The following is a 12,169-nucleotide window of genomic DNA, read 5'->3' on the forward strand; positions in this document are numbered from 1 at the left end:
ATAGGAAAATCCAGAAGTGGTACCATGGCCCAAGGAGTAGAGTACTAGCATTGAGAAAGCTCAAGGACAGTGTCCAGACCCTGAGTTTAAGCCCCAGGAGTAGCCAGGCTGCTGTTGGCTGAGAAGTAAAATTCAAGTAGATTTAGGTCTATGAGACCTTGACAAGGTCTGGACAAGGAACTCATTTTCTTAATGTGAAGGAAGAAGCCTATTGCCGTGGGCTCATGTCTGTGATCTTAGCTATTCAGGAGGCTAAGAACCTAAGGTACATGTCTATAACTTCAGAACTGGGGAAGCCAAGACTGGAAGATCATGAGTTGGAAGGCAAGACTGGGCTATATCAGCTATGATCCTAGCTACTCAAGAGGCTGAGATCTGAGGATCAGAGTTTGAAGCCAGTCCAAGTAGGAATTCCATGAGACTCACATTTCTAATTAACCAACAACAGGCTAGAAGGAAAGCTATGGCTCAAGTGTTAGAGCACTAGCTTTGAGCAAAAAACTCAAGAATAATGCCCAAACCCCAGAATTCAAGCCCAAGGACCAACACACACACACAGACAGACAGACACACACACACACACACACACACCCTCTACAGTGAAGAAAGTATCAATTATTTTAACACACACACACACACACACTCTGGATAGCCAGGCAATAAGGCAGGCATCTTCTAAATGTTTCTACCCAGTATGTGAGGGTGGAATGAGAGGCCATTGTGTAAATCCCAGGGTTTTCATGCATGGATCTAGGCACTGAATAACAGTAGAGACAAATACAAACCTGGCATCTTGTGCTCCCTGATGGACTGTCACAACTGAGTCTGCACAAGCCTCTGAATCTAGCAGCCAATTTTCAGCAAATTCCGAGGTGTTCATCATACACCATCAAAGTCCATGGTATAGAAGCTCCACAGCTCAGAGAGCCCAGACTCTAATGAATAAAATGTCAAGAAATGAAAATAATGGAGGATGCTTAAGTAAAATTTAATAGATAATGTCAAATTTTTAATAATAGGCGATACTTAGCTATCCTGCCTAGGTTTGTACACTAGGATAATAAAATCATACAGAAATACAAAGACGTGCTTATTATAGATAGAAGTTTACTTTTGAAGAAAGGAAGCACAGGGGGCTTTCTATGTAGCTGACACAAAGTCTGTTTTGCAAAGCTTATGATAATTGAGTGTTTTCTTTCTAGAAAAGAGTAAGCCATTTGTGTGATTTCTTTTAAATGTGTTTTATTTTAACAAAAGATGTAAAGACTTAAAAAAAACCCTGAAACAATAACACTGTACACATAGCCTTTCTCTCAGTTTATTATGAAAGCACTTTGTAGGGAATTCTTGTGTTCTCACCACACTGTTTGTATATTTATTTTTGTTATTGTTTTTGTTTTTTTTGCCAGTCCTGGGGACCGAACTCAGGGCCTGGGCCCTGTCCTTGGGCTTGTTCCTCAAGGCTAATGCTCTTACCACTTGAGCCATAGCACCACTTCTGGCTTTTCTATGTATGTGGTACTGAGAAATTGATCCCAGGTCTTTGTGCATGCTAGGCAAGCACTCTACCGCTAGGCCACACTCCACCCCCCCCCCAGTTTTATAGCTAGTTCTTTTTCATTTATAGCTAGTTTTGTCATTCAATAAGGTTTAGTAAAGTTTTTTCATATAATCATATATAGAAGCATCCTCAGTTTTGAGTGATGTATAGTATTCCTTAATATGGATAAAACCTGCCTCTAAGTTTTCCTAATGGGATAATACTGTGTATAGTCCTTACCTAACATTATCTTTTATAGTATATTGTAATGTGCAGAGTATATGAGGGCATACTATGAACAAATACTTAGTAGTACAGGCTAAAAGGAAGCCTGTATTAATCAAGGCATTCCCATGGTATCTAGCACGGGCATAATCACCGGAAAAAAAAAAAATGTGTTCACTATAGTAGGATCTTCACACAGCATCATCTTCTCTATCCTGGATCATCCGTACTACTATAATCACATTTGGTTGTTGTGGGTATAATTAGTGTATCATTCTTCCCTCTCTACAATAATGGTGCATGATGAAAGCATCTTAAAATTCAGTGGCTTACACAATAGGCATCAGTATCTTCAAGACAGCTGAGCAATTCTGCATGGAATCTGGGAGGTACATTTGCGTACTCACAGTCAGCTGCAGGTGCATCTGCTGAACAGATCTCTGGAGCCTGCTTGGACCACTTAGGCCTGTGTAATATAGCCTTGGCTGAGAGAACTTAGGTATCCTATATGAATCTTCAACTTCCAGCAGGGCCAGCCTAGGTGTTTTCTTATGATGATAGCACAAAACGTTTTTCTGGGATCTGGAAATGAGTTCTTCCTGGGCCCAGGCATTGTCCCTGAGCTCTTTAGCTCAAGGCTACCACCCTACCCTTTGAGCCACAGCACCATTTTCTGTTTTCTGGTGATTAATTGGAGATAAGAGTCTCAAAAGAGTCGCAGGGACTTTAGTGCCTGGGCTGCTTTGAACCGTGATCCTCAGATCTCAGCCTCCTGATAGTAGGATTACAAGCATGAGCTACCATGCCCAGCCTGAGTTCATCCTTTATGAGCTTTTATGTCATCCCCTTTCATAGCATCTAGTTGACCAAAGCAAATTATATAACTGAGCCCAGGGCCCCAGTGGAAGTGCCAGAGCAGAGGGTAAGGAGACTATTTATTAGGCCAATTAATATGATCAGTCCTCTATACTTGTGCAACACATTTTTTTCAATGGACACCTCTTACAGGCATTAACATTATGTTATTTCTATACTACAGATGTAATACCTTAGAAATATGAAAAGTGAGTGTTGAGTATATTTGTGGGTGAAGGATAAATATTTAGTTTCATTAAAAAAAATCAAAGTAAAAATAACCCTTAAATTGGAAAAACAAATCTCCACCTAACACTTTGTCTTGAAAAATATTTCTTTCTTAGTTCTTGGCATTTTCCCCCAGGGACACATTTCATGTGTGAATGTATAGTTCTCTTTGTTTGGTAGTGTTCCTACAACTAGTTGTGAAATCTGGCTTGGAGAACATTGACTGGAATAAGAAATACTTGAAAGGTATAAATGGAGAAGATGACAGTTCAACCTATCCTAAGCATTAAAAACAAACAAAAACAAAGAAGCTAGGAAAACTTTATATGAACAAGCAAGCTTGATCTGGGGATGCATTCCTGTAAAACCCAGAGATACAGGCAGGAGGGCTGTGGTCTTAGGCTAGCCTGGACAGAAAGTATGAAAAGCTATCTGAAGGCCGGGAGTTTGGCCTAGTGGTTAAAGTGCTTGCCTAGCATGCAGGAAGACCCGGGTTTGATTCCTTGGTACATACATAGACAAAAGCCGGAAATGGTGCTGAGGCTCAAGTGGTAGAGTGCTAGCCTTGAGAAAGTCCAAGGACAGTGCTCAGGCCCTGAGCTCAAGCCCAGGACTGGCAAAAAAAAAAAAAAAAAAAAAAAGAAAAGAAAAGCTGTCTGAAATAGGTTGATTTTAAAGTTGTTTCTCCTCTAGTGTAGCTATTCAGATTTTCCAGACTCCTGTATGCCTATGGCTTTTTGACAGCTCCTCTGTGAATAGCAGACTACAATGATGATCACAGTAATGGCAGAAAGAATGTTTCCATTATAATTGGACTCAGACTACTATTTGAGGATGTTTTATTCACAAGGTGTCAGGACAGGGCATGAAGACAGTATGGACCACCAAAGTTCATAGAGTACTTACGTTAAGTGCACAAACATCTTCCCTTCAGAAAACTTACAGCTTACATATAGTAAAAATAATAACTGTGATAGCAATTATCATTTGTAAACAGTTGGAATGCACTGTAGACACTAAACTAACAAAAAAGTAAGCAACTTGTGATACTTTATTTGAACCCCAGAGTAACTATCAGGTCTGTAACCACAATTTACATTGAACAAGACAACTTAACTGGTTAACAAACATTAAACACTGACTCAGTACCATATGGGATCCAAGTGTTGAATGAGATCTCAGGCAAAGAAACATCTTAGACAGCTAACTTACAAAGAGAGATGTTACTTAGGTCAGTTTTGGAGGCTTAACGACATAGCACCTGCATTGGCTTACTTGTGGTGAGAGTTGAGTCTCTGCTGTAATTTGCATCGGGGTGTCCCCCAAAGGCCCACTGAAGGATTTGTCTCCAGCCTAGGGTGCTGTTGGAAGTGGTGGATTCTTGTAGGAGGTTTTATATCACTGTAGACATGCCATTGAAGGGGATCACGGGACTCAGTTCTCTTTCTCTCCTGTGCATGCCATGAGTAACTGTGCTCTACCACATAGTCTCTACCATGATGTACTTCTTACCCTCAGGCCCAGAAACAAAGAGGAGAACTGCCCATAGACTTAAACCTGCAAAACCATGTGCCCTTTAAGTCATCTAGGTATTTGGTTACTATAAAGGACAAGTAATGAATACATTTACATAGTAGAGAATACCAATCCTGAGTGCATGCACAGGAGTGAGCAGAGAAAGACCTGGGTGGGATAAACTCACATTATATAACAACTCCCTTGCCATAGGCAGCTTCAGGAGAAATGTGACATGTCTTCAATGACCTAAGGACCTCCCAAAGGGTCGCTCACCTCCTAGTTATACAACCTGGGACCAAGCCTTTAATCAAAGGGACCTTCCGGGATCATATATATCATGTTCAAACCATAGCACCATCTAAGGAGAGTGTGTCTATGTGGGAAAGAAAAAGTGAAATTATGTGGCCAATTTTTATTCAAATCCATAATATCTCCTTGAAATCACTTAAAATTACATAGCATATACGGTGAGCCGAAATAGAAGTAGGTATCTTGTTCACCCATCTAATAGTCCTTTTATGATCAGTGTTGTAGACCTTTTGCAGGCCTATTATAGGTATACTGGCATAATGGATTTCATTAATTCAGCCACAGAAACACTGCCAGAAGGGTAAATGCTGTTGCTAGATTGTTTCACTTAAGTAGTTTTATGCTTCACCTTCAAATCACAACTGTCGCCTTAATGTGGAAATTGGAGCAGCCTGCCATCAGTCCCCGGCATCTTTGACCTCAGTATGTGATTTTTATGGAAACAATGGCTCTTGTTATGAATGCTGACAAAATCTGTTAGCATTATAGCTGGTGCAGCATTTATGCTAAGCATTTATGCTAGTCTCTGCTTTTTTAAAATTCATTAAAGTTTTGGACTCATATGACATTCCCTACATTAGTGCTTCTCCATTAGAAACCACATATGTAATGAGAAGTGTTCAGTACCCTTTGTGTGTGCATGCATGCATGTTACTTCTGGGATTTGACATTAGGGCTTGGGTATTGTCCCTCAGCTTTCGTGCTCAAGGCTAGCACTCTACACTTTGAGCCACAGCTCCATTTCCAGCTTTTTTTTGTAGTTAATTGGAAATGAATCTTGTGGGCTTCTTGCCCACGCTGATTTATAATCACTAGCCTCCTTTCTCAGCCTCCTGAGTGGCTGGGATTACAGGCGTGAGACACCAGTGCCCAGCTGATAGTGAAAATTAAGTTTAAACATCATCTCACTTAACATCTAAAATATTATTTCAACATGTAGTCAATGTTTTCAAAAATAATTATGATACTTTGCTTTTTTTCCAGTGTTGTCTTCAAAGTTAGAGTTCATGTTGCTCTCAAAGCAGTTATATTTCTATCTAGGTTTCATAAAATTTATAGTTGCTGCTCAAATACTTGAGAAGTGCCAAGCTTACTTAAACATTTCCCATTAGGAATCAAATATCACTTTATACATTTATATTTAAATTATTTACATTTTAATAGGATTAAAAGTTACCTCCACTGCTGTGCTAGTCACTTTTCAATTCTTGGTTAGCTCCAAGCTGAGACTTATAGTAGAGACCGTGTTTCACAGCACAGTTGTAGGTCATCCTAATACCATGCAATTACATGGTGTTTTTACAAGCACTTCTTTTTGTGCATTCAGACCATACCTGTAAGTCCTTCTCAGAAACTGATTCATTTATCAAGGAAAAATTGCTAGTATATTTGTGCTTCATCACCAAAGCCAGGAAATGACTCATACATAGTAGGGGTTTCAAAGATGTTTTCCCATCTAAATCCTTGTCAGTCTTTGAATTATACCTTAGGTTTCACTTTCTAGGGGGAGTAGTTCCATACTGTTCAGACTTATACCTGTCCTCAGTTACCTTTTCAGCTATCTAGGTCCTTTGCCTCCAGCACGTAAATGCTTAGTGACTTGAGTAACTTTGTAATTACTACATATCTCCCCAACTAAACTGTAAGATCCAGGGGACAAGGAAACTTTTTTTTTTTTCTTTTTTGGTGGTGGTGGTGGTGGTGGTGGGGAGAGTTGGCAGTCCTGGGGCTTGAACTCGGGGCTTGGGCACTGTCCCTGGACACGTTCTACTCAAGGCTAGCACTCGGCCACTTTAGCCACAGCGCCACTTCCAGCTTCTTCTCTGAGAATACTAAAATATGTCTGGTGTGTTGTATATGGCACAGAGCAAGTATGAGATGCATACTGATCAGTTTAAATAGATGAGGCTATTTATGACATGAAGTGGACAGCAAAATTATTATTATTATTATTATTATTGCCAGTCCTTGGCCTTGAACTCAGGGCCTGAGCAGTGTTCTTGGGTTTTCCCAAGGCTAGAGCTTTACCACTTGCCACAGCACCACTTCTGGCTTTTTTTTTTCTATGTATGTGGTACTGAGGAATCGAGCCCAAAGTCTACCACTAGACCAAACTGGGCCTAGAAAAATTATTCTTTACTTGACTGTTTGGTGCCAGAGTTGGTTCAGGCCAAGAGAACAGAAATGCATTAGGATTATAAACAGTCCAAAAGTATGCAGGTTCTTAGATTTTTGTTAAAGCTTGTCCACAATACTCATGTAAATATGTCTTTTTTTGGCTTTCTCTCTGTTGAAATTTGTTTTCTTGAACTGTTAATCTCCTAGTTTAAGGTGCACAAAGACAAAAGGAATCAGGAAAGCCTGTGAAATACTTTTGAAGAGGTTAGAAAACATCTTTGAAGACAGATATAGAAAGAATACCTCTTAGTGCTTTAGTAAAGGTTCAAATAAACTCACCCCTTTAATAATATCTGAGTAATGGGCCTGCATGGTAGTATGTAAAAATATAATTAAAAATGTACTGTGGGCTAGTAGACCAGGTTGTCAGGTCATTATCTGAATCATGAAGTTGCCCATTGAAAGTTACTCATTTGGAAAGGTTACATTAGAATTTGGAGTGTTTGCAAACAGCTTTTCAATTTGAAATATGTGTTAGAAAACTTCTAGCATTTGATGTTTTCATGGGTGTGTAGTATGCATATTGTAATGAGCGTAACCAGGACAGACACAGCTTGAAGAAGGTTCATTACTGTGACCAATAGTTCCCAGCCCAAGTTCTTGCTCCTTCCCCCTTTACCCCCCCCCCACTACCCTGACCTAGAGAAGTTTATCCTGTTTTTGTACTTTATATGAATGAAATCATGAAGTGACATTCCTGACAGTAGACTCATTGACACCAAAGTCTGTTTTTAGATTTTCTTGTGATGTGTTTATTTTGGTAAATTGGCAATTTACTCCTGTTCCTAAATCTTTTTAGTTTTCCTTTGTAATATTTTCTATGTAATGCATGATGGTTCAACTGTGTGACTGTGTCCATATATACATATGTGTGTGTATATATATACATACATATACACACATATTTTTATATATATATATGCTCTTAAATATTTTAGTCAAGATATAGAGATAAGGCTCAGTGGTTGAGTACTTAGCTATCTCGCACAAATCCCTGGATTTGACTTCCAGCATTGCAAAAGTAAGTAAGTAAAGATACAATTTTATACTCAGATTAAGTCATACTGTGCTGTGCATTTCTGTCATTTTTTGGTAAACATCCTAATGTGAATACAGTCCCCCCCTCCTCATTGCATAGATGTGCCATGATTCAGGCAGCCACGGAAGAACAGGTAGGTCATTTCCTGGTTGTCGGTTCTAGAACAATAAGATCTGTATAGGTCTATCTCTAAAATGAGTGTTTATAAGTAGAGCTGCCAAGCAGTCACAGCCATGCACTTGAATTTGCTTAGATTTTTGTACATGAATCTCCAAAAAGTTTTGCCACTTTTAACCCCCACTTGCAAGATGTGAAATTTTCTATCTCCCATGTCCCTGCCTTGTCAGTCTTTTAAATCTGATATAGCAAGAGTAGTTTATCATTATTGACTCAATTTTCATTTTACTTAATTTTGAGTGAGGCTAGTTGTGTTTGTGTTTCTCATGGGATGTGTCCCTGCTCTTTGCCCATTTTCTACAGGCTGCTCATATTTTACTTAATGATTTCAAGGTGTGCTTTTTATAGAATGCTCTTTTACAATAGCCTTTTTATATCATCTCTGGTGGTAATATGTTTTTTTAAAATCTTTAACCATGTTTATAGCCCCCTTTTTTCTTACTGAACAGAAGGTTATCATTTTTATATAGCAAAATGTACTAGATTTTTCCTTAGTGGTTTCTAAATTGTGTGTATTTGATGAGCCAAAAGTATTAGAAACAGACACATAGGCCTAGCATAGGAAAACAAATCTTAATAGATTTTTGTGGCAAACGTGGTTCAGTAGGAATTCAAATTCCAGTCAAAAGTGGTTGACCAGCTATAAATAAGCAAAAATGTGTACATAATTAAGTAAAGGTTGTTATTTTTAATGGCTTTCTGGAAAATTTTAAATTCTATGCTTTTTTTCCATTTATACTTTGTTACTTGGAGTTTTAACTTCTTAAATGATCTTTTTTTTTAGATTGCAAATTATAACCTATTGCCTGAGCCATTGCTGACATCCAGCGACCCATGTCAGAAGTACTTCCAGGTCAGATATATTTTTACATATTTCAATGCACAGAAGCAGTTCAATATTAAAACTTTATAAAATATATGCTAGAAAATAATTTTAACATTATACTGTAACTTGCAAAAACATAATGCTTTTGATTTTCACTGTTTTACTAATGTAACATAAAGATGAATGTTTAAAATAAGGAAGAAGAATCAGTTATTTGTATAGTAATATAATACACCAATTATTGTATATAATGTAATTGCATACTTTTTTCTTTTTGCAATTTTATTTTAATTAATATACATGAACATGTTAATCACATTATTGTTTCATTGTGATACATTTTAATATAGGCTTACAATGCATTTTTTAACATTTTTTGCATATATTTTTTATTGTAATTAATAGAAGGGTTACATTGTATTCACCAGATAGAAGGTGCATTACTTCACATACATTGATACCCTTTCTCATGTCTTGGTCCCCATTTCCCTCCCCGACCCCCACCACTCCTCGTTTTCCCCCTTTCCCTATCCAATTTCAAATAACCAAATACGCATATATAAAATATATCAGATAACAGGGTGAAATACTGTAACAATATGAGATAACCAAGGGACGGCAAAAGAGATGAGAGATAACATAGTACATTAAGGACAATAATCACTCATTATATGGCTTTTGTTTCCATATCCTGGAGGTCCTTTCATTTAGCGTTACACTATATGGCCTTATGTATCTAGATTTTGCTCTATTGTAAATCTCTGCTAGGAGAGCCCAACGTTTCTACTGATTATGACAAATGAGGGAAATCATTGAGCCTATGTTCCTTTGAGTCTGGCTTACTTCACTTAATACGATTTTTTTCTGTCTTTCCATTTCCTTACAAATGGGGCTTTGTTGTTCTTTCTGACAGCAGCATAGAATTCCATTGTATATAAATACCACATCTTGTTGATCCACTCATCAACTGAGGGTCACCTGGGTTGGTTCCATATCTTTGCTATGGTAAATAGTGCTGCAATAAACATCGTTGTGCTAGTGGCTTTAGTATGTTCTTGTTTCTGGACGATTGGGTAAATGCCAAGTAGTGGAATTGCTAGGTCATAAGGGAGCTCTATGTCTAGTCTTTAGAGGAACTGCCAAACTGCTTTCCATAGTGGTTGAATGAGTTTGCACTTCCACCAACAGTGTAGTAATGATCCCTCCTCACCACATTCTCCACCAACATCTGTTGTTATTAGATTTCTTGATCATGGCTATTCTAATTAGAATGAGGTGGAAACTTAGAATTGTTTTGATTGTAATTGTATGATTTCTTATATCATCATGTGTAGTTGACTATAACAGGAAATTAAAATTCTGTCATATTTTAGTGTCACCATTTATACTATAATCTGTATACTATTGAAATATGAGCAAAGGAGTAGGTTGAGCCTTTGTAAACATCTTATTTTATGGGATTTGTCTAGAAAAGAGTCCTCCAATTCAATATTCTTCTTGAAACTAATGATGATGAATTTCACATCTGAATTTTATGTCATGTTCCTGTCTTTGTCTTGTGATTTATGCTAATTTACATGCATTGTGATGTGAGATGTAATTCTTATCTTCATAGGAGTATAATAAGATAACGGTAAGTACAGTAATATTTCAGGTTAGACATAAGACTTCATATGACAGGTAGCACTGTCCTTGGGCTCTCTCAAAGCTAGAGCTCTACCACTTGAGCCACAGCATCATTTCTGGCTTTTTTCTATGTATGTGGTACCAAGGAATCAAACCTGGGTCTTTGTGCATGCTAGGCAACACTCTACCACTAGGCTAAACTCCTGGCCCTAAATTCACAGTTTTTAAATAAGAGGACATAACCATGATATTCTTAAATTCAGATTAAATATACTCAAGCTCTTTGTACATGGCACTTTGTAAGTTTTATTACAACCCAGAACTAAATGAACACTAAGCTCAATATAGTTATATATGTTGTGGTAACAAATGCTTTATTAAAAAAAAAGTGAAAAAAGAATGTTCATCTGATAATATGAAACCTATATTCATACACTAAAATCAGTTAAGCCTGATTCTTGGAGGTTACTTAATTGTACTATGATTACTTGATGATTTTTAAGTACAAATTGAATAGGTGCATTAATTTTAGAAAGTGAAGACAAAGATATATTTCCTTTTAAAAATAAAATTTAAATATAGGGAATAATTCCTTTGAGAAATCCTGTAAATTCTTATATTACATTGCAAAATAGACTCAGTGTTGAAATAATAAAACACAAGGCTGGCAGATAATAAATTCAGTAAAGTGATTTCCTTTAAATAGGAAAGTGATCAAATAGCATCTAGAAATTTCTTACTGTTGATTTATTTTGTTATACTGATATATATTCAAATTGCTTGATTTCAATTGCTCAATTCCCTGGTAGTTATATAAGACATTGAGATGGTTATCCAGCATGATTGTTAAAATAACAGCACTATATTATATATTCATATCGCAGATAATATTTTATAATGAATTTAATTCTCATATTTCATTGGAGTATTTTAGAATTTTTTTTCTTCTTAACTGGTAAGGGAAGATCTAGACTAATAAGAGGAATAAAGATCCCTTCAAGCCGGGCGCAGTAGTTCATGCCTATAGTCCTAACTATTCAAGAGGCTGGGATCTGAGGATTGCAGTTCAAAGCCAGCCTCGCCATTAAAGACCTTGAGACTCAATCTCCAGCTAATCACTAAAAAACCAGAAGTGGTGCTGTGGCTGTCTGTAGGGGTAGGATGGTAGCCTTGAGGTGAAGAGCTCAGGGACAACACCCAGGCCCAGAGTTCAAGCCCCATGACTGAAAAAAAAAAATATCCCTTCAATCCCATTTTCCATCTGTTGGGAGCTTGATAATAGTAGCCTTTAAAATACAAACTTTTCAGAATTTATCCTGTTAAATGCCTAGAGAATATGTGTTGATTGATCAAGGTTAGAAGTCCCTTTTAAATAGTTCTTAGCCCATGATACCTAATATCATTTCCCTTTTGGAATTTACTTGAAGCACAGCTTACCCATTACACAGGCCTTCATAGCATATCTGTTGTTTTTCCACCTGAACTAGTGTCCCCAAGCTTGATCATTGACTGTTCATCAGATATGGCCATTAAAGTTTAGAGTTGTTAAAGCAACATAGTACAACTTTCTTAGTAGAAAACAAATTCATCTTTAAAAACAATTGAAACATTTCTAAAGAGTGAAATCAGCCTAAAAGTGAGCAGAGAA

At 37.3% G+C, this 12,169-nt stretch overlaps 1 protein-coding gene across 12 annotated transcripts in view; it reads left to right on the top strand.

Moving 5' to 3' along the window:
* Positions 1 to 12,169, top strand: part of Apbb2 (amyloid beta precursor protein binding family B member 2) — a 268,672-nt gene that overhangs the window by 115,774 nt on the left and 140,729 nt on the right. For all 12 annotated transcript variants that reach the window (XM_090343669.1, XM_090343667.1, XM_090343668.1 and 9 more), the window contains one exon: positions 8,854 to 8,922. In XM_090343669.1, the coding sequence (XP_090199795.1) occupies positions 8,904 to 8,922 (19 nt within the window). In that variant the 5' untranslated portion in view covers positions 8,854 to 8,903. The remainder of the gene's footprint in view (positions 1 to 8,853; positions 8,923 to 12,169) is intronic.

The sequence above is a fragment of the Megascapheus bottae genome, chromosome 13, assembly GCF_031878675.1.
Source record: "Megascapheus bottae isolate mThoBot1 chromosome 13, mThoBot2.hap1, whole genome shotgun sequence".
NCBI lineage: Eukaryota > Metazoa > Chordata > Mammalia > Rodentia > Geomyidae > Megascapheus > Megascapheus bottae.